General features: G+C 44.4%; 1 protein-coding gene across 1 annotated transcript in view; it reads left to right on the forward strand.

Moving 5' to 3' along the window:
• The window catches only part of LOC137324987 (uncharacterized), a 73697-nt gene that overhangs the window by 21258 nt on the left and 28655 nt on the right, over positions 1 to 23784 (forward strand). Inside the window, exons 7-10 of the mRNA XM_067989686.1 lie at positions 2792 to 2871; positions 4502 to 4648; positions 7234 to 7310; positions 23196 to 23278. Of these exons, the coding sequence (XP_067845787.1) occupies positions 2792 to 2871; positions 4502 to 4648; positions 7234 to 7310; positions 23196 to 23278 (387 nt within the window). The remainder of the gene's footprint in view (positions 1 to 2791; positions 2872 to 4501; positions 4649 to 7233; positions 7311 to 23195; positions 23279 to 23784) is intronic.

Raw genomic sequence — 23784 nt, forward strand, 5'->3', positions numbered from 1 at the left:
TTACACACAAAATTGTTATTGTGAAGCAAGTTCAATTTTCTCATGCTGCTTTTCTATCAGCATAACATCTTCAGGCGAGGTGTGGTAAGGTTCATTAGCATTCAATGTAATTGTCCCTACTTATTGTATCTTTGATCATGAGCGATTGTTAGCACTGTCTCAAGAGGCCCTTAAAACTGTGATAACTGTGGGATTCGTCTGTAGTTTTTAGTTCTGGAAAGATACCTGAACTCCATGAATGAACTAGAATTTGCTTTATTTAAGTACAACATTGCAGCTTAATAGTCTACTAAACCTGATTGCATCCAAAAGTCCTGTTGTTCACTCTGTGAGAAGCACGTTTTGAAAAAGGGTATATTAACACCTTGTGGAATTATGCTAATTGTATTGTTTTTAATTTGTGCTGTCTCAGTATCTTGCTGTCTTACTGCTTCAATGTATAATACATAGGAACAGGAGTAGGCCATTCAGCCTCTCGAGCCTGTTCCGCCATTCAATTAGATCATGGCTGACCTGTACCTCAATTTACCTGCCTTTGCTCCATATCCCTTAATACCCTTACCTAACAAAAATCTATCCATCTCAGTTTTGACTTTTTCAATTGACCTAGCCTCAACAGTTTTTTGAGGGAGAGAGTTCCAGATTTCCATTACCCTTTGTGAGAAGAAGTGCTTCCTGACATCACCCCTGAATGGCATAGCTCTAATTTTAAGGTTATGCCCCCTTATTCTGGACTCTCCCACCAGAGGAAATAGTTTCTCTGTATCTACCTTATCAAATCCTTTAATCATCTCAATTAGATCGCCCCTTAATCTTCTATACTTAAGGGAATACAAGTCTAGTCTACGCAATCTGTCCTCATAATTTAACCCTTTTAACCCCGGTATCATTCTGGTGAATCTGCGCTGCACCCGCTCCAAAGCCAATATGTCCTTCCTGAGGTGCGGTGCCCAGATGCGGGCTAACCAAAGCTTTATACAACTCTAGCATAACTTCCACCCCTTTGTATTCCAGCCCCCTTGAGATAAAAGCTAACATTCCATTAGCCTTTTTAATTATTTTTTGTACCTACCCACTAGCTTTTAGTGATTTCTGTACATGAACACCTAAATCTCTCTGCTCCTTCACAGTTCCTAGCTTCTTACCATTTAGAAAATACTCTGATCTATCTTTCTTGGGTCCAAAGTGGATGACCTCACATATCCCCACATTGAACTCCATCTGTCACAGTTTTACCCACTCACTTAATCTATCAATGTGCCTTTGGAACTTTCTACTCCCACCTACACTACTTACTGTGCAACCTAACTTAGTGTCGTCAGCAAACTCGGATATACGGCTCTCTATTCCTTCATCTTAGTCATTGATAAATATGGTGAAAAGCTGAGGCCTCAGTACAGATCCCTGGGAAACACCACTATTCACATCCTGCCAATTGGAGTACATTCCCATTATCCTACTCTCTGTCTCCTACCTCCTAACCAATTCCCTATTCAACCTGTAAATAAATCTGCTCAAATAGGTTAGCCTGTACACATTGGTTTGATGTTATTTTCCACTTATCACAAGGGACAAGAGAATGTGGTAGGCACCCTATATATTCTCCAGTAATAGATTTAGCATGTAATTATTAGCCCACACATGTACAAAGGAGCAGATTTTGATTTGAAGGAGAGTTGGTCGGCTTATGAAACCTGTCTGTTTGCCATAAACACAAAACAAAAATCTTTCTTTAATAAAGTGTTACAAAACATTCCCCTTTCAGCTTCCACTGAAAGTTTCAAAGGGTTTTATTCTTACCAGCTATCATCAATACACAGTAGGGTTCGAAAGACTTGAGTGCTCTCTTTAGCTACAATATGGAATCCAATTATATATTTTTATAACTCTGGCTATTTCCTGAGTTTATTATTTTTTAAAATCCTGTGACAATGTTGCATGGAGAATACATGATAGAGAGCAATGGTTCACTAAAAACACAGTACCAAGCTCCAGCAGCTACATAATCACAGCCTCAAGAAATTTACCTGAGGAAGGAGAAAATCTCCGAAAGCTTGTGAATTTAAAATAAAATTGCTGGACTATAACTTGGTGTTGTAAAATTGTTTACAATTGTCAACCCCAGTCCATCACCGGCATCTCCACATCATGACAGCCTCAAGAGCCAGGGCAATATGTAGTCCATCAGCAGCTGTGGTTTTAGGTAATCTATTGTGTCTGAAATCCGTTACTTACTTACACCACGTGTGACTGTAGTGCGAGATTTTAGTAAAATAAGTACAGTGGAGGGCGAAAGTGACAGCAATGTGTTGAATGACACATCTGATATAAGGTGATTTGATTCCCAAATGGCTGCTGATCAGGGGATGTTTGTGTTTGGACAAAAATAAGGAAGGAGATTTGGTTGGGGAGACTTGGACAATTTATTTTAGCAGCGAGACCAAGACCAGTAAAAATAATAATAACTTTGAGCAGAGTCCAGCCTCCTTCAAAATAAGCACTCGCATTTAATGAAAAATGAGCCAGTTTAAAGTTTTGTTCTCCTAATATTTTTAGCGGAAGATGTTGGCTCTCCTTGGCGTTGCAAACACAGGAAAATCAAGCAGAGAGGAGCACACCCTGTAAGGGAGCCTTCCTAATTTTCCATCAAATCTGCCTCAAAGTTTTGTAATCATTTCACATTTTTTTGCTCTTTTGTTAACTTTGATATTCTTCCCTGCCTTAATACGTGGGACTACTTCCACCAAATGATGAATGCACGCCAGCCAACATCGGTATGTTTATGTTTCAGGTACAGAAGAAGCACATGCTAAGCCCAAGATTAAGAAGAAGCTCGATAAGCACTCAGCAACTGTCAAATCTTGGAAAAAGGTGGGAAAGTAAAACAAAACAAAACTGTTGGGGAGGGGGGAGGGGGTAATCCAACCTGCTTCAATTCTACCATCATAATTCAATCCAACTAATGTGGCTTTTAGCCTGATCTACTTTAAGCCATATTGGCTTTAAAGGCTAAAAGTATACGTTTCAAATTATGACAGCTGACCGATTCCTTGTTAAAACTAAATTGTTCAAAATTAAACCACTCTCCATTTAATATGTGAGGCATTCCATTAGATAATATGCTTTAGATAAATAATACAAATTATTAATAACACAAAATTTCAACCCATAACATCAGTGGATTGATTCATTGAAAGGGGGAGGGGGGAAGGGGATGACATGTGTTTGGCAATAAATTTAGATGAGCATAGTCAGGGTTTTAAACCTTTAGAAAGAACTTGCATTTGTATAATGCCTTATCATGTCTCTAAGGACATTGCAAGGTTTTGCATATTGTCACTTTTACTGTGTAGTCAAATGTGTCAGCCGTTTTACATACAATTTTTTTTGGGTGGTGTTGGTTGGGGGAACACAATGACAGAACCCCCTGCTCCTTCTTTGAATAATGCCATAGGATCTTTGGCAACCACCTGAACAGATAGGGTCTCGGTTTAATCTCTCATCCAGCAATGCAGCACGCCCTCAGTGTTGAAGGTAGCATCAGTTTAGATTATGTACTCAAATTTTAATAAGGTCAGAATGTAAAAAATTTATTAGTAATTTATGTTTCACAAGAACATTTTTTTAAGTTTCAAAGATACTATATACATAACATATTCTGAGCTATTTGAAAATTACAGTGGATTTAATTGTTGCTGCTACATTGGAGTTTGCTCTTCAAGACTCTTACTTTTAAATCTTTTTCTTCCTCTTTCTTTGGCCAGTTTTTCTCCCCTCACATCCTTCTATTCTGATGGTGAAAGCTCCTTGCTGGGGTGTGCTTCATAAGCAGGAGGTACCCTCCAATACCACACTCAAGTAATCGTTCTTAATTTGAGAGTCTGGCCAGTGATGGACTTATCAGCAGTTACATCTGGCTGCCTGTAATTGGAGTTATCTAGGCAATGACTTAAGAATATTGCTAATTTGAAACCTGTTGCCAGTTGCTGTTTAATAGCCCTGATTTTTGCAGTCTACCAAATCGCCTCAGTAGTTGTTTCACTTCGAAAGATGCAACATGCAGGATTGGTGAGTTTTACAGGGTTGTTTTAGTGGTGATGGTAACCCATTTATTTAAAATAACACCAATTAGAAAATCTCGGTTCAACTGTACTCCAATATGTGTGCACCTTCAGGACAAGAAGGAAGAAAATGGGAGGGACAAAAAAAAGGCTACAGCTTTCTTTAGGAGGTTTGAGTGAGTATTAAATACAATGACTACCCAATCTGCCAAACTAACCTCAGTGGAGGGTTTTACACTAATGTACACTTCACTATATACCTACTAGGGCTATGTGCACCATCCAATCATGGTGAGTGGGCAGGGAATGTCCTACATTCTAGCAGTAAAAATAAATAAATATAGGTTATGGCAGTCTTTATAAGAATGTGTGATTTTAGTATAGATGAAATGTTTAACTGCCACAACACTCATTATCTGTAAGTCTGCTGTTTTCAACAGCCTTCTCAGCCATATCTACAACCCTTCTCAGCATCATATAAGCAAACTTTGTGGGACGAATGGGATTGTAAAGCAAAAGCAGAGAGCGAAGTGGGGATGAAACCACGGACCCCCATAATGATAAACATTCCTGCAGAATCAGAAATGGTGAGATGTATTGATTTGTTGTTTAGTGCCTTGCTTCTATGTCAAATATAACTTTTCCATTTGAACTAGGAGGCTCTGGTGGCCAGATACCCTCAGTGAGACCACAAGAGCAGCAGCTGAGGGACTGGGTAGCACCCTGATACCGTGCTCTCATCTTTGGGGGTGGGGTTAGAATTCAGCTCAAACTACTGTACAAAAGGCCCCTATTCTCTGATAGCAAAACCTGCATGCTGTTTCAGTGTGTCATGCTTTTTATAAAATACTGCATTAATTTATAACGCAGCCCACTTCCACTAATTTGTGATGTGACTGGAATGGAATTTCATGATGTCACTGCAGAAACTAATTCTACCCAGAATGCCAATCTGCTCTCAGCTACCTCTAATCAACGGACTTAAAGCACAAAATACAAGACTCAGCAAGTGTGCAGACATCTACTTTTAAACCATATAGGTTTATGGTTTTATCTTTTAGTTGTATATAATAGCACGAGGCAATTGCAAGGACAGGAGTAAATTACCTATGTGCATTATTACTTAGAGGGGATGGGTGGAAACATAACGTGTGGGATTGAGAGTTTGAGAAAGAAAGGCAGACATGCATTTGTAACCTTTGCACTACAAACAGGTCAAGGGATACTCCAGCCTCCTTGGGCTGGTCATCTTTTTTTAAATTTTAACTGCCTACCCACTCAGTTTCAGCCGAGCAGGCAAGGTTAAAATTGCCCCTTGAGTGTCAGCGGGCTATTTGACCACAAATTATAACTGCTGAATCATGTGCACTTTCGCTAGGAATCTGGAGCAGGATACCTGGCTGATTGTTCCGTTCCTACGCTTACCGTTGGCCCAGCTGGAATTACCTAGTTCAGCATGGGCCAGGAATCCAACCTGGATCTTTACTGTTCAATGTGACTCATTTACTCATTGCCTTAACCGGCTGAGCTATCAGAAAGCCTCAGAAATTAATTTAAGCTCTTTTTTTAAAAAAATGAATCAAATGGGTTGTTTAAGTAGAATATCTGTGTTAAAATCATGGAAAATAAACCATTTATGACATGACCACTATAATGAACACAACACAAACAACACAATGGTTTATTTAATATAAATCACTGGACTGCCATATTTCCTCTATTGAGTTTGTTGCAAACAAAACAAAGGGTAATGATGTGTTTGGCTTTATGATAAAGTAATGGTCAATGCAATTAAATCATTGTATTACAAATTATGTCTGCAGTAATATATTTTAATCATACTTTTAATTAAAAATCATTGTTTAAATGTACAAAAAATGTACATTGCACTGGATTGTAGCATCTGGTATGATGTATATTCGCCATGTTTGTTTAGAAAATTGAGCCGCAACTGAATCTATCTGAAAGTTCCTCAGCTTGGACGTATTAGACTTAAATGTAGGGGGCATGATTAAGAAGTTTGCAGATGATACAAAATTGATGGTGAGGAGGAAAGCATTTGGGGAGGTCAAACAAAGCAAGGGAATACACAATAAATGGGAGGGTGCTGAGAGGTGTAGAGGAAGAGAGGGACCTTGGAGTGCATGTGCACAGATTCCTGAAGGTAGCAGGACAGGTAGATAAGCTGGTTAAGAAGGCATACGGGATACTTTCCTTTATTAGCTGAGGTTATGCTAGAACTGTATAAAACACTAGTTAGGCCACAGCTTGAGTACTGCGTACAGTTCTGGTCACCACATTGCAGGAAAGATGTGATTGCACTTGAGAGGGTGCAGAGGAGATTTACGAGGATGTTGCCAGGACTGGAGAATTTTAGCTATGAGGAAAGATTGGATAGGCTGGGGTTGTTTTCTTTGGAACAGAGGAGGCTGAGGGGTGATTTAATTGAGGTGTATAAAATGATGAGGGGCCCAGATAGAGTGGACAGGAAGGACCTATTTCCCTTAGCAGAGAGGTCAATAACTAGGGGGCATAGATTTAAAGTGATTGATGGAAGGATTAGAGGGGAGCTGAGGAAAATAATTTTCACCCAGAGGCTGGTGGGGGTCTGGAACTCACTGCTTGAAAGTATGGTAGAGGCAGAAACCCTCATCACATTTAAAAAGTACTTGGATCTGCACTTGAAGTGCCATAACCTACAAGGCTACGGACCAAGTGCTGGAAAGTGGGATTAGGCTGGGTAGCTCTATTTCGATCGGCACGGACACGATGGGCCGAATGGCCTCCTTCTGTTCTGTAAATTTTCTATGTCTCTATGTATCATCCTTTTTGTATGCAATATTCTTATTCCTCTTTAAAGAGAATCGGTTGTCCTGGTAGAATGAAGTGACACTTGCCATCATAACATTGTCATGTCTGCCACTGGGACTGCTGTGTTTTAGAAATATCTTCAATAATTGAGTTATTCATGTGAATATCACATCTGCTCCAGTGCAAACTTTCAGAGCTTCCAATATGGCAAATCTGAAGCTAATTGAGCTTGTTCAGAAATTTCCCAAAACTACAACACTGTCCCGAAAGAAGTTCAAAAACACAGGATCCTCTAAATGACCAGGATTCTTCTTCACTTGCCTTGATTGTATTTGTTATGTTTTCTATTTGTGCTCAACAGGGACAAACAAAGCTGGAAACCCTGTATATAAATGACAACGCTGAACAAACAGATAAAGCAACTAAGGCAGAAACATGGTAAAAGACCCTTTCTCTTGTTCTTTCCTTGATCATATATTGACTTGTTGTAGCTCTCTCCCTGCCGCCCTCTGCCTCCCCTCCCCCCACACAATAAAAGTCCACTTCAATGGTTTATTGGTAACTATTTTTTCCCCTCCCATCTCTGAGGCATGTTGTTTGGCATGCACTCTGCACCATCCCACAGCAAGATAGCAATATGGTCTTTTCTTTAAGCTCAGGCCAGATGCTCCCCAATAGAAATGCTGGGAAAAGTCACACTCATTTCTAGGACAATCACTGCACATTCTAGCAGCTGGTTATAGCCTGATATTGAAAAGCCTGCTCCCTCAGGTGATAGAATAATGTATGGTATAGGAAAGAGAAATGCATTTCAAGCTGTCTTCTTTGTGTATAGCAGGTACACATGAAGAATTGGATACAAAAAGGTTGATAAGTGTTCACAATAGATGGACAGGACAAGCATTGTGTAAAGCTCTATGCTCCTGGAATTCATTGACCTAATGCAGAATGTTTTTGTGCACTGCAACAGTTTTTGTATTCTAGACTTGAGAACTAGAAAATTCACCTGGCAGTCCGGTCACATATTTCCAGAGTTGGATAGGATGGACTCCTGGGTGTAGATCAGGCCAACTTCATCCAGTCCAGTAGTTCTGGCTACATCAATTATATATTGCCACCATGCTAGGTTGGAGCCAGAACACAAAGTAGTTTTGTTACATTTGTTTTTAATATTTATTTATTGACATATATCGCCGTTCCTTCATTGTTGCTGGATCAAAATCCTGGAACTCCCGACCTAACAACATTGTGGGAATACCTTCACCACATGGACTGCAGAGGTTCATGAAGAAGACCTACCACCACCTTCTCAATAGCAACTGGGAATGGGCAATAAATGCTGGCTGAAACAGTGCTTTCTAAAGGTTGAACATGACTTCCTTACTTTTGTACCCTATGCCTCTATTTATAAAGCCAGGATCCCAAATGCTTTTTTAACCACTTTCTCAACCTGACCTGCCACCTTCAAAGATTTGTGCACATATACCCTCAGGTCTCTCCATTCCTGCACCCCCTTTAGAATTGTACCAATTGAATTTGATTCAAACAAAAGTCATTAACAGCCTAGTTTCTTTTAATTGGTTGCCATTCTTACATTTTTTGATGCCACTGAAGTTCCTCATTTCCTCCCAGGTCCAGCAAACCTAGGAGATTGCATTCAGTCACCCTGCAACCTAACAGTGAGCTACCCAGGCTGGTCTTGTGTATCTCCTAGTGGTTGGTTACAGACCAGCATTTAAAGTGGCTGAGAAGCAGGTTGTCTTTCTTACCCGTGTCTAATAAATGACAAAGGGGAAATCCATAGAGGGGCTAGGAAATAACTGAAAATGGTTGAAATTAAATGTAAAAATTCAGTAGAATATATACATGTACCTGGTGAAAGTGGGAACGATGATCAGTATTGGAATGGTTAAATGAAGATGGCTTTCTCAAGCTAACATTTACACTTTCTCTGTCTTTCTATATTCAGTCCCTTACCATTAAAAAGTGAGGAGAAAGAAAAGATTCTGCTTGATATTACCTCATTGCTGATGATTGAGAAACAAAAGGTCTCTTCAGAAATGCAAAATGTTTGTAAGCCCGAGGTAGGGATTAATGACAATAAGCCCTGACTCTATATAGAACTCCTTCTAAGTTAATCCATAAGACATTTTACTCCATTCTTTTAAATTTTATACAGTTCTTGACTTTTCGAAAAGTGGCCCATTTTCAGTATTATAGAGTCTATACCATGAAAAAACAGTTATTATTTATTTCCCTTTGCATTTTATATTCATTCTCACTCTTTATCATTCCCTTCAATGTGCCCAATGTTCTGGCCAAGAGAGCAGGCTGGTGACATCTTCCCTTGGCCTCTGCCAACAGCCTAGTTCATTGTCTTGTCGAGAATGGAAATTCATCATATGGACAATCAATGCAGAGATCTGCATCCTACTGAACTGTGGCCTTACAGGGGGTTAAATTGGATAATCCCCGAAAATGGGCGTTGGGACTGCGGTACCCGCGCCCGTTCGTTGCGATACAGGCAGCATGTAATATTCGTGCTGCCCGCTGTTTTAAATGATTGCTATGTGCAGCCAGCGCTACCTGTGCTGTTGATTGACTGCATGCAGCAGCAGGGAGCCCCAATATCGTGAGTGGCTCGCGCTTCTTAAAGGCAGCCTGCACCTCTTAAAGGGGAGGTACAGTGTGGCTGCAAGAAGTGGTGGGAGTCATTTGAGATGTGATCCCTGGACTGTAATACTTGGAAGAATGGCTGCACCTGCGAGAGAGCATGCACCAAGGTTCTCTGATGCACTAGAAGCCTATGTGCGAGAGGTGGAGAGAAGGAGGGGCATTCTGTATCCGCAGGGGGCAAGTGGCAGTGGGAGGAAGTGGTGGACGAGATAAATGCCAGGAGCACAGCTCCAAGAACATGGATGCAGTGCAGGAAGAAGTTCAGTGATTTAAAACGAGTTGTCAAGGTGAGTGAGTTCAAGTTTCAAGTGGCATTTCCTACCAACTGCACCACTAGCCTCACCCACTGCTCAATTCACTACACCCCCATCACCCACCTACCAACAAACTTTATCAATCAGTATTCAATCCTTCAAATCAGATGCTTCATCTCACCTTCACACATTATCACTGTTGCAAGCCTCAAACCCACAACTCACAGGTCACACACACTGACAGCTATTCAACCATGACAGCCACATAACCTAAACATCTTGCAGGACATTCACTGACACACTTCCCTCTTTCTTTCAGGAGAAAGTGGCACATAACAGTAGGCAGCAGGAAAGAACTGGAGGAGGACAAGCACACCTACATGTTTTAACCCTCATGTAGGAGACAGTGCTGGCCATCATTGGAAGGGCCACCGCTTTTTTTTATTCATTCATGGGATGTGGGTGTCGCTGGCGAGGCCGGCATTTATTGCCCATCCCTAATTGCCATTGAGAAGGTGGTGGTGAGCCGCCTTCTTGAACCGCTGCAGTCTGTGTGATGAAGGTTCTCCTACAGTGCTGTTAGGAAGGGAGTTCCAGGATTTTGACCCAGTGACAATGAAGGAACGGCGATATATTTCCAAGTCAGGATGGTGTGTGACTTGGAGGGGAGCGTGCAGGTGGTGTTGTTCCCATGTGCCTGCTGCTCTTGTCCTTCTAGGTGGTAGAGGTCGCGGGTTTGGGAGGTGCTGTCGAAGAAGCCTTGCTGAGTTGCTCCAGTGCATCCTGTGGATGGTGCACACTGCAGCCACAGTGCGCCGGTGGTGAAGGGAGTGAATGTTTAGGGTGGTGGATGGGGTGCCAATCAAGTGGGCTGCTTTATCTTGGATGGTATCGAGCTTCTTGAGTGTTGTTGGAGCTGCACTCATCCAGGCAAGTGGAGAGTATTCCATCACACTCCTGACTTGTGCCTTGTAGATGGTGGAAAGGCTTTGGGGAGTCAGGAGGTGAGTCACTTGCTGCAGAATACCCAGCCTCTGACCGGCTCTTGTAGCCACTGTATTTATATGGCTGGTCCAGTTAAGTTTCTGGTCAATGGTGACCCCCAGGATGTTGATGGTGGGGGATTTGGCGATGGTAATGCCGTTGAATGTCAAGGGGAGGTGGTTAGACTCTCTCTTGTTGGAGATAATCATTGCCTGGCACTTGTCTGGCGCGAATGTTACTTGCCACTTATCAGCCCAAGCCTGGATGTTTTCCAGGTCTTGCTGCATGCGGGCATGGACTGCTTCATTATCTGAGGGGTTGCGAATGGAACTGAACACTGTGCAATCATCAGCGAACATCTCCATTTCTGACCTTATGATGGAGGGAAGGTCATTGATGAAGCAGCTGAAGATGGTTGGGCCTAGGACACTGCCCTGGGGAACTCTGCAGCAATGTCCTGGGGCTGAGATGATTGGCCTCCAACAACCACTACCATCTTCCTTTGTGCTAGATATGATTGCAGCCACTGGAGAGTTTTCCCCCTGCTTCCCATTTCAATTTTACTTGGGCTCCTTGGTGCCACACTCGATCAAATGCTGCCTTGATGTCAAGGGCAGTCACTCTCACCTCACCTCTGGAATTCAGCTCTTTTGTCCATGTTTGGACCAAGGCTGAAATGAGATCTGGAGCCGAGTGGTCCTGGCAGAACCCAAACTGAGCATCGGTGAGCAGGTTATTGGTGAGTAAGTGCCGCTTGATAGCACTGTTGACGACACCTTCCATCACTTTGCTGATGATTGAGACTATACTGATGGGGCGGTAATTGGCCGGATTGGATTTGTCCTGCTTTTTTGGACACGACATACCTGGGCAATTTTCCACACTGTCGGGTAGATGCCAGTGTTGTAGCTGTACTGGAACACCTTGGCTAGAGGCTCGGCTAGTTCTGGAGCACAAGTCTTCAGCACTACAGCTGGGATGTTGTCGGGGCCCATAGCCTTTGCTGTATCCAGTGCACTCAGCCGTTTCTTGATATCACGTGGAGTGAATCGAATTGGCTGAAGACTGGCTTCTGTGATGGTGGGGATATCGGGAGGAGGCCGAGATGGATCATCCACTCGGCACTTCTGGCTGAAGATGGTTGCAAACGCTTCAGCCTTGTCTTTTGCACTCACGTGCTGGACTCCGCCATCATTGAGGATGGGGATGTTTGCAGACCCTCCTCCTCCCGTTAGTTGTTTAATTGTCCACCACCATTCACGACTGGATGTGGCAGGTCTGCAAAGCTTTGATCTGATCCGTTGGTTGTGGAATCGCTTAGCTCCGTCCATAGCATGTTGCTTCCGCTGTTTAGCATGCATGTATTCCTGAGTTGTAGCTTCACCAGGTTGGCACCTCATTTTTAGGTACGCCTGGTGCTGCTCCTGGCATGCTCTTCTACACTCTTCATTGAACCAGGGTTGATCTCCTGGCTTGTTGGTAATGGTAGAGTGAGGAATGTACCGGGCCATGAGGTTACCAATTGTGCTGGAATACAATTCTGCTGCTGCTGATGGCCCACAGCGTCTCATGGATGTCCAGTTTTGAGCTGCTAGATCTGTTCTGAATCTATCCCATTTAGCATGGTGGTAGTGCCACACAACACGTTGGATGGTGTCATTAGTGCGAAGACAGGACTTCATCTCCACGAGGACTGTGCAGTGGTCACTCCTACCAATACTGTCATGGACAGATGCATTTGCGACAGGTAGATTGGTGAGGACGAGGTCAAGTAAGTTTTTCCCTCGTGTTAGTTCGCTCACTACCTGCTGCATGCCCAGTCTGGCAGCTATGTTCTTCAGGACTCGGCCAGCTCTGTCAGTAATGGTGCTACCGAGCCTCTCTTGGTGATGGATATTGAAGTCCCCCACCCAGAGTACATTCTGTGCCCTTGCTTACCCTCAGTACTTCCTCCAAATGGTGTTCAACATGGAGGAGGACTGATTCATCAGCTGAGGGAGGGCGGTAGTTAGTAATCAGCAGGAGGTTTCCTTGCCCATGTTTGACCTGATGCCATGAGATTTCATGCTGAGGTCATGGCCACTGGCGGTGCTGGAGGGATCGATGATGAGGTTCTCTGCATACCTAATCCTCCTCCTCACTTCCCACTTCTCCCTCATCCCCCAATCTTTTCTGACTCAGATGCTGCAGATGGTGTAAGCACACACGTCTTACTTTCTCCTATCCCCTCACCACAACTCAACCCGTGTCCCTTTGTCATTTCAAATACCCAAGAACTGGAACCTGTCCAGGCAGAGGAGGAAGACAACAGTGATGATGCAGACACACCGTCACTCAATCTTACACTCCCAGCCACCAGCTCAGAGACTGACACTGCGCGTAGTTTGGAGGCAAGGATAGAGGAGGGATCTGCACATGGTGAGACACCGGGCACAAGTGCACAGGAGCCAAGGCGGGGGGAATGGATACCGCAGGTGCCAGCTCGCTGGAGGGTGAGGTCGCACATTAGTTCTGCTGCAGAGGAGTCAGATGATGAATTCGATGGGCTAGCCTACAGAAGAAGGCTGATGAGCATACACCACCAAATGGTTGGTCCACTGAAAAGCCTGCCAGAAAGCCTGCGCACAATGTCAAGGAGCATGGAGGAGTCCAGCTCCAACTTGGCACAAGGCTTTGCACATAGCTTGGAGCCCATCCTTTCCCATGGAAAGGGTGGTCGCCTCCATCAGCACACCTGTGTAACCCACCATGATGTAGCGTCTGATGACCAATGTCACAGCTTCCATTGCAGCACAAACATCTGCCATCAAAGGTCTGACTGCTGCTATCATGGTTCTGGGTACCGCTGTTGAAAGAGGCATCCAGGACATCACAGCAGTCCAAGCAATCTGTTCTCCAACAGATCACTAGGATTGCTGAGGCACCAACCCAGGAGAGAGACAGTGGTGCCATGGAAGACGAACCCGCTGTCCACTCTCAGGATGACAGCATTCCTGCTCCCACCCCTGCCACTCCGCCAGTGCCCTTGCTGTTGCCTGTCAGCCAGCCAGGCCAGACTGCTGTAGCCCAGGCCAAGATGGTGCAGTCTGAAGCCGGGCCCTCTCAGCCCAGAGCTGCTTGAGGTCGTCCTCCAAGACCATCTGCACTCTCTTCAATTGAAGGCCAGCAGCATTCCACCACCCATGCTCCAGCCACTGGGGAAGCACCTCGTAAGAGCACTAGGAAAGGTACAGGCACACGAACAACAGGCACTAAGGGAATGCACAAGGGTGAATAGTCTCATTTTGTTTGCATAATTTCATGTGTTAATTTATAAATGTGGATTTGAATTTGGATTTGGTGGTGGTTTTTATTTCTGTGATGAGCTGAGGGTGGAAGCAATGTATAATCATAAGGAGGATGATTTGATGGTCATGTGGGAGTGGAGAGGTAAGGAGTGTGGGACTGTTGCATGAATGTGGAGGCTCATTAATAACCTGATCATGCAGAGCCCTGGCACACAGGGCCTGTCTACCTTGTAGTCTTTCTGCCTCTTCCTCCTCCTCCACTTCCTCCTCTGTCTTTTCTCCTCCGTCTCTTCCTCCTCTTCCTCTGCCACTTCCTCTTGCTCAGTTTCTCGCCTGATAGGCGGGGGCAAGGGCTGTTCCCTCATAATGGCGAGGCTGTGCAACATGCAGCGTTCATGACAAATCTTGATACCCACTCAACTGAGTACTGCAGGGCTTCTCCAAAGCGGTCCAGGCAGTGAAAGCGTTGTTTGAGGATGCCTATGGTGTACTCTATGATGTTGCGTGTAGCAGCATGGCTCTTGTTGTAGGCCTGCTGTGCACTTGTGTGTGTGGGTTCCTGACCGGAGTCATGAGCCACAACATGAGGGGATTACCCTTGTCGCCCAGTAGCCAGCCTTTGACTAACCGTGCTGGTTGAAATACAGGTGGAACAGAGGACTGCCGCAGGATGAAGGAATCATGACTGCTGCCAGGATAGCGGGCATTAACCTGCATGATTCACTGCCTGTGGTCGCACACCAACTATACATTGAGGGAGTGGAATCCCTTTCTGTTCATGAAAATGGCTGAGTTCAGACGTGGAGCACACATGGCAAATGCGTAGTCAATGACACCCTGCACAATGGGAGAGCCTGCAATGCGAGCAAACCCTCTTGCTCACTCCTGCTGCTCGTCTCTGGCAAGAGGGAATGAGATGAATCTGTTTCTCATTGTGTAGAGAGTCTCAGTGACCTCCCTTATACAGCAGTGCACTGCAAACTGCGAGATGTGGCTTATATCGCCAGCAGCAGCCTGAAAGGAGCCAGAGCCATAAAAATTAAGAGACACGGTCACCTTGACAGCCACAGGCAATGCTGTCCTTGACCTGCTTTGAGGCTGCAGTTGTGGCTGCATCAGTTGTCAAATTTCAGTCACGACCTCTTTAGTGAACCGCAGACGTCTGATACACTGGTCGTCGCTGAAGATGAGGTAAGAGAATTCGTCCCTGAAGACCCTCCGCGGATATGGCCTCCTGCTGAGTGCCCTGCTTCTCCTTCTCCTCCCTCTTCTGGTAGCTTGTCCTGCTCTGCTTGGCCTCTCTTCATTCTCCCAGTCATGTTCAATTCCCTGAGGAAGCCATAGCAGGCCACCCATGTCTGGAAGCAACATTTTTCAGTACTATATTTTAAACGTCACTAAAGGTACTGTAAGACCAGCCAGACCACTCTATAGAATATTGAAACTTTAGCCAAGTATCGGAAACATCCAAAAACATGTACAATTGCACCAGCAGCCAGAATAAATAATCCAGCAACTAACCTGTAAGTACTTCATGATCCCTTTAAATAGCGCTGGTGGTGGGTGGTGGGGGGGGTCCTTCATGCCATTTCAGTCATGTTCAGCTGTACGAGGCTCGTACAGTGCGTTGGCTGGAGTGTGGAGTTCCAAAATTTCACCGGTTTCTTCACACCAGCGTTGCACACTGATTCGTGTCATCATCTCCCTACTCTGCTTGCTGCCAAGATTGTGTCCTGCGCACTTTCCATCGGAAGTGTGCACACACATCTCAGGCGCCATTTTCGGGACTTGGATGTCCGCATAGCGCCTACAATAGGGGCATTAAACAACCCAATTTCGCCCCCATACTATTTACAATATTTTATAGAATCATAGAATGATACAGAATGGCTGAAACTGCCATTTGGCCCATCGTGCCTGTGCTGGCTCTTTGAAAGAGCTATCCAATTAGTCCCATTCCCCATCCTTTCCCCATAGCCCAGCAATTTTTTCCCCTTCAGGAGAAGGAGTTGGGCAGATGCCAGCTCCTTAGGATTCAGAAAAATAGTTTCATGCTGGCCCACATTCCCATTGAGAAACGATAAAAGTCTAAATGGGAAGAAAATGTACCTTTTCTTTAACCAGGAGATAAATATTCTGGGTACAGTATTACCACATGTAAAAATAGCATATAGGATCCAGTTGCTAAGTCATTGGCCCACATATTGTAATCACAAAATAAGTAATGATTTTTCTTGTGACTGGTTGGATACTGATGAACCTGTGTCATCATAAACCAGCTGCTGGCATCTGTCCAACTCCTTCCTTGTCTCTGATAGCCTCTATCACGTCCTTCCCCAGGATTCAGAGCTTCCTCCTTGTAGAGGGTGTGAGAACAGAGGTTTGAGGATCTGCTGCCAACTGTTGCAGTTCTCTCCTTGTAAAACCCAGGTGTCAACGTGCAGTCCATCTTGGCATGACAGGTGCATGCACTAAAGAATTAGATTCCATCTGAGGTTTTCAGGAGGCTGATTGCATTTCAGGCTATATGTTAAGGAACACTTCCAGTTGAAGGCTGGAGGTGGTAAGGAACTGCACTGCCTCCAATGCATTGATGGTTACCAATTCAAGCATTTTAACACGGGAGAGGAGATCACTGTGGCTGCCAGACACGTTTAATATGGTGCATTAATGGAAGGTGTAGCTGACTCTTCTTACCTTGCCTAATCTGGTAAGGTTATTAACCTTTTAATGACACTGAGTTGCTATGCATGGGGTGTTGGCATTGGTAGTGACTGTAATGGGCACCTCCTTCCACGACTCCTAAGCAACTTTTCTTGGGACTCTGTCACTCTGTACCAATCTGAGCCTCCTTCCTCTGCTGTAATTTATCCAGCAGCATTTCAATAGCTCCATCAGAGAACTTGGAGGCTCTACGCCTAACTATAGACCTAGCACACAAGAAAGAAACCTTTGGACTCTACTCCCAATAAGCAAGCTCCTATTCACTGATGGTCCAGATCGTTGGAGCTCATCCTGATTTATTCAAATTAGGCTAACTACAGCAAGGTTTCTCACTTCTCATTGGATGGCCACAAATCACATAACTTCCTACTTCTGCTCGGGATTATTCATGAGCAGACACTAGGCTAATGAATCCTATTTTCTGTATGGTTACCATTGATGTTCAGGGAATATTGATGTAGAAATTTCCTTCAGGAGATTCAATCATAGAATCATAGAAGTTACAACATGGAAACAGGCCCTTCGGCCCAACATGTCCATGTCGCCCAGTTTATACCACTAAGCTAGTCCCAATTGCCTGCACTTGGCCCATATCCCTCTATACCCATCTTACCCATGTAACTGTCCAAATGCTTTTTAAAAGACAAAATTGTACCCGCCTCTACTACTGCCTCTGGCAGCTCGTTCCAGACACTCACCACCCTTTGAGTGAAAAAATTGCCCCTCTGGACCCTTTTGTATCTCTCCCCTCTCACCTTAAATCTATGTCCCCTCGTTATAGACTCCCCTACCTTTGGGAAAAGATTTTGACTATCTACCTTATCTATGCCCCTCATTATTTTATAGACTTCTATAAGATCACCCCTAAACCTCCTACTCTCCAGGGAAAAAAGTCTCAGTCAATCTAACCTCTCCCTATAAGTCAAACCATCAAGTCCCGGTAGCATCCTAGTAAATCTTTTCTGCACTCTTTCTAGTTTAATAATATCCTTTCTATAATAGGGTGACCAGAACTGTACACAGTATTCCAAGTGTGGCCTTACTAATGTCTTGTACAACTTCAACAAGACATCCCAACTCCTGTATTCAATGTTCTGACCAATGAAACCAAGCATGCTGAATGCCTTCTTCACCACCCTATCCACCTGTGACTCCACTTTCAAGGAGCTATGAACCTGTACTCCAAGATCTCTTTGTTCTATAACTCTCCCCAACGCCCTACCATTAACGGAGTAGGTCCTGGCCCGATTCGATCTACCAAAATGTATCACCTCACATTTATCTAAATTAAACTCCATCTGCCATTCATCGGTCCACTGGCCCAATTTATCAAGATCCCGTTGCAATCCTAGATAACCTTCTTCACTGTCCACAATGCCACCAATCTTGGTGTCATCTGCAAACTTACTAACCATGCCTCCTAAATTCTCATCCAAATCATTAATATAAATAACAAATAACAGCGGACCCAGCACCGATCCCTGAGGCACACCGCTGGACACAGGCCTCCAGTTTGAAAAACAACCCTCTACAACCACCCTCTGTCTTCTGTCGTCAATCCAATTTTGTATCCAATTGGCTACCTCACCTTTGATCCCATGAGATTTAACCTTATGTAACAACCTACCATGCGGTACCTTGTCAAAGGCTTTGCTGAAGTCCATGTAGACCACGTCTACTGCACAGCCCTCATCTATCTTCTTGGTTACCCCTTCAAAAAACTCAATCAAATTCGTGAGACATGATTTTCCTCTCACAAAACCATGCTGACTGTTCCTAATCAGTCCCTGCCTCTCCAAATGCCTGTAGATCCTGTCTCTCATAATACCCTCCAACAACTTACCCACTACAGATGTCAGGCTCACCGGTCTGTAGTTCCCAGGCTTTTCCCTGCCACCCTTCTTAAACAAAGGCACAACATTTGCTACCCTCCAATCTTCAGGCACCTCACCTGTAGCTGTCGATGATTCAAATATCTCTGCTCGGGGACCCGCAATTTCCTCCCTAACCTCCCATAACGTCCTGGGATACATTTCACCAGGTCCCGGAGATTTATCTACCTTGATGCGCGTTAAGACTTCCAGCACCTCCCTCTCTGTAATATGTACACTCCTCAAGACATCACTATTTATTTCCCCAAGTTCCCTAACATCCATGCCTTTCTCAACCGTAAATACCGATGTGAAATATTCATTCAGGATCTCACCCATCTCTTGTGGTTCCGCACATAGATGACCTTGTTGATCCTTAAGAGGCCCTACTCTCTCCCTAGTTACTCTTTTGCCCTTTATGTATTTGTAGAAGCTCTTTGGATTCTCCTTTGCCTTATCTGCCAAAGCAATCTCATGTCCCCTTTTTGCCCTCCTGATTTCTCTCTTAACTCCACTCCAGCAATCTCTATACTCTTCAAGGGATCCACTTGATCCCAGCTGCCTATGCATGTCATATGCCTCCTTCTTCTTTTTGACCAGGGCCACAATCTCCCGAGTCATCCAAGGTTCCCTACTTCTACCAGCCTTGCCCTTCACTTTATAAGGAATGTGCTTACCCTGAACCCTGGTTAACACACTTTTGAAAGCCTCCCACTTACCAGACGTCCCTTTGCCTGCCAACAGACTCTCCCAATCAACTTCTGAAAGTTCCTGTCTAATACCATCAAAATTGGCCTTTCCCCAATTTAGAATTTTAACTTTTGGGCCAGACCTATCATTCTCCATAGCTATCTTAAAACTAATGGAATTATGATCACTGGTCCCAAAGTGATCCCTCACTAACACTTCTGTCACCTGCCCTTCCTTATTTCCCAAGAGGAGTTCAAGTTTTGCCCCCTCTCTAGTCAGGCCATCCACATACTGAATGAGAAATTCCTCCTGAATACACTCAACAAATTTCTCTCCATCCAAGCCCCTAATGCTATGGCTGTCCCAGTCAATGTTGGGAAAGTTAAAGTCCCCTACTATTACCACCCTATTTTTCTTGCAGCTGTCTGTAATCTCCTTACATATTTGCTCCTCAATTTCCCGTTGACTATTTGGGGGTCTGTAGTACAATCCTATCAAAGTGATCTCTCCCTTCTTATTTTTCAGTTCTACCCATATAGACTCAGTGGGCGAACCCTCGGATATATCCCCTCTCACTACTGCCGTGATGTTCTCCCTAATCAAGAACGCAACTCCTCCTCCTCTCTTACCTCCTGCTCTATCTTTCCTATAGCATCTGTACCCTGGAACATTGAGCTGCCAGTCCTGCCCCTCCCTTAGCCATGCTTCAGTAATAGCTATAACATCCCAGTCCCATGTACCCATCCATGCCCTGAGTTCATCTGCCTTGCCCATCAGACTTCTTGCATTGAAATAAATGCAGTTTAATCTGGACTTCCCTTGGTCTTTGCCCTGCTTTCTCAGACCATCTGTCCGGTCATGTTCTGTACACTCTCCCTTACTGCCTTTTGTTTCTGTCACCACTTTACTTCCCACTGACTTCCTGCATTGGTTCCCATCCCCCTGCCACATTAGTTTAAACCCTCCCCAACAGCACTAGCAAACACTCCCCCTAGGACATTGGTTCCAGTCCTGCCCAGATGCAGATCTTCCAATTTGTACTGGTCCCACCTCCCCCAGAACCGGTTCCAATGGCCCAGGAATTTGAATTCCTCCCTCTTGCACCATTTCTCAAGCCACGTATTCTTCCTAGCTATCCTGTCATTCCTACTCTGACTAGCCTGTGGCACTGGTAGCAATCCTGAGATTACTACCTTTGAGGTCCTACTCTTTAGTTTAACCCCTAACTCCCTAAATTCAGCTTGTAGGACCTCATCCTGTTTTTTACCTATATCGTTGGTACCTATATGCACCACGACAACTGGCTGTTCACCCTCCCCCTCCAGAATGTCCTGCAGCGAATAGAATCCACAATAGCTAAATTGTACATGGTTTATAGAAGGGAAGGATCGATGGTCTCATTCCATGACTTGTTTTTTCATACAAAGTAATTCAAAAATAGCTTATTTGGAAAGATACTTTTTTTTAGTTGAAATGTTACAATAAGTGCTAAAGTTTGAACCATTTGAACAGCTCTGCATCTCCCGTTGGCACTAACTAAATTAAGGCATATTCTACTTGCATTTCTGAAAAGTTAAATAAGGGGAGAGGGATAAACCTGGCAATTACTGGCCAGTCAGCCCAATGTTGTGATGAGGCATTGGGCAGGATTTTAACTGTGAAAAATGGGTGGGTTGGGAGCGGGGGGTGGGGGGGCATTGAAAATTGCAACAATTTCAGACCCGCCTCCAACCCGCCCATTTCTGGTTTTCACCGGGGTGGGATGAGCGGCAGGCAACCAACCTGCTCTCAGGAGGCGGGTTGGTCACTAAAACCTTTCAAGGAGGCTGCGGGCCTCCATTTTGAAAGGTTTTGCAATTGCAACCCTGGGGGCCAGAATTCCAGGGCCTTCTCCTTCACGCCACATGAGAGGAGGTGAGAAGGCCGAAACTGCAGCTAAGTGTCTTTCTGCCACAGCTTGTGGGCCCGGAGGAGCAGGAGTGCCTCCCTCAGGCCCAACAAGCTTACCTGCAGCGACCAGCCCCCCCAGCACAACGATCGCGATGCCCCAACCCCCCACAACGATTTTGAACCCCCACCCCCGAATGATCACGTCCCCCCGCGATGACCCCGGTTCCGATTCCCCCCCTCCCCACCCATCTCGGTGACTGACTCGAGATCGCCCCCCAACCCCCCATGACTGACTCCCCCAGTGACTGACTACTGATGACTGACCTCCCAACACCCCCCCACCACCCGGGATGACTGACACCCCACCCATGATTCCCCCCTCCCCCCCCTCCCCCATCCATACAATCTAAGACTTACCTGAACATTTACCTTTTCACCCATACTTCCGGATTTCCCATCCGCGATTCAACCCCCCGTCCGCCCCCTTCACGGCTCCAGGTCAAAATCCTGGCCAATAATCCAGGACAAAATTAATTGGCACTTGGAAAAATAAATGAAAGTCAGCACAGATTTGTTCAAAGCAAATCGTGTTTGACTAGCTTGATTGGGTTCTTTGATGAAGTAATGGAGAGGGTTGATGTTGTGCATATGGACTTTCAAAAGGCATTTGATAAAGTACCACATAATAGACTTGTTAGCAAAATTGAAGTTCATGGAATTAAAGCTGCAGTGGGCATGGATACGAAATTGGCTAAGGGACATAAAGCAGAGAATAAAGGTGAACGTTTATGTTTCAGACTGGAGGGAAGTATACAGTGGTGTCCCCCAGGGGTTGGTTTTGGGGCCACTGCTCTTTTTGATATATATTAATGACCTGGACTTGGGTATACATGGCAAAATTTCAAAGTTTGCAGATGATACGAAACTTGGAAATGTAGTAAACAGTGAGAAGGATCGTAACAGACTTCAGGAGGACATAGATAGACTGGTGAAATGGGCAGACCCATGGCAGATGAAATTTAATGCAGAGATTCATTTTGGTAAGAAGAGTGAGGAGGGTCAATATAAACTAAATGGTACAATTTTAATGGGGATGCAGGAACGGAGAGACCTGGGGGTGTATGTACATAAGTCTTTGAAGGTGGCAAGACAAGTTGAGAAGGCTGTTAAAAAGGCATACAGGATCCTTGGCTTTATAAATAGAAGCATAGAGTACAAAAACAAGGAAGTTATGCTAAACCTTTATAAAACAATGATTAGGCCCAGGATGGAGTATTGTATTCAACCCTAACCTTAACCCTAATGTCAAGGCCTTTAGTGGGGGTGCAGAGGAAACTTATTAGAATGGTACCAGGGATGAGGGACTTCAGTTATGTGGAGAAACTGGGGTTGTTCTCCTTAGAACAGAGAAGGTTCAGGGGAGATTTGATAAGGGTATTTAAAATCATGAAGGGTTTTGACAGAGTAAATAAGGAGAAACTGTTTCCAGTGGCAGAAGTGTTGGTAACCAGACGACACAGATTTATGGTAATTGGCAAAAGAACCAGAGGTGACATGAGGAAAAAAAATGTTACACAGCGAGTTATTATTATCTAGAATGCATTGCAGAAAGGGTGGTGGAAGCAGGTTCAATAATAACTTTCAAAAGGGAATTGGATAAATACTTGAAGGGGAAATATTTGTAGGGCTGTAGAGAAAGAGCAAAGGAGTAGGACTAATTGGATAGCTCTTTCAAAGAGCAGGCACGATGGGCCAACTGGCCTCCTTCTGTGCTGTCCCATTCTATGATTCTATGATTCTTTAGAGTATTTTGTTTACTTTCTGTTGGCAGTGATATAGCAACAGCACCAAGCATGTAGAGTGCATTCTAGGAATAAGAGAAGCCATATGGGATTATCTGAAAGTGGGAGAATGAGTGCATTTAATCAGCTTAAATTTCTCATTCAGGTTGTGTCTGCTGCAGCTGATAATTCAATTGATAATTCTGGAACATCTGAAAAACAGAATAAACAGACAAAAAGTAAAGAGAGGTAATGTGAACGTGAATTCTTATAGTAGACTTAGCTGTATGAACAGAAACTTCCCTCGGCTCAACACTGGGAGAAATTCAGTTCTGAGTTCTCAAACAACTAGAATTGAGAATGAAAACATTAATTTGTCAATACCTCAGGGGTGTGCCACTTCTTTCTGTGTATTTCTTAATTTGCAAGATTTCTTTTATGTTTCATTGCCAATGTTCTCCCATCCCCTCCCTTCCCTCCTTTTCCTTGGGTCTGGTTCCGCAGGCAGTAATCGGTACCTCACCAAAGTGGCGATTATTCACATGTGGGTCTTGATAGTGAATTTTGGATTTGCTGCTACTGGCCACCTGTTGTGCAGCTGTTAATAGGGTGGCTGGTAATGGAACATGGATTTGAGTTCTGTCGTGCCAGAACTTCCCCTACTTTGCCTAATGACAAAGTTTCTGGGGAGGGGCGTCAGACGGGTGGGCATTTTGTTAACACATGAACATCCTGCATACTATTTCCTCAATTTT

This window comes from Heptranchias perlo, chromosome 9, assembly GCF_035084215.1.
Source record: "Heptranchias perlo isolate sHepPer1 chromosome 9, sHepPer1.hap1, whole genome shotgun sequence".
Taxonomy (NCBI): domain Eukaryota; kingdom Metazoa; phylum Chordata; class Chondrichthyes; order Hexanchiformes; family Hexanchidae; genus Heptranchias; species Heptranchias perlo.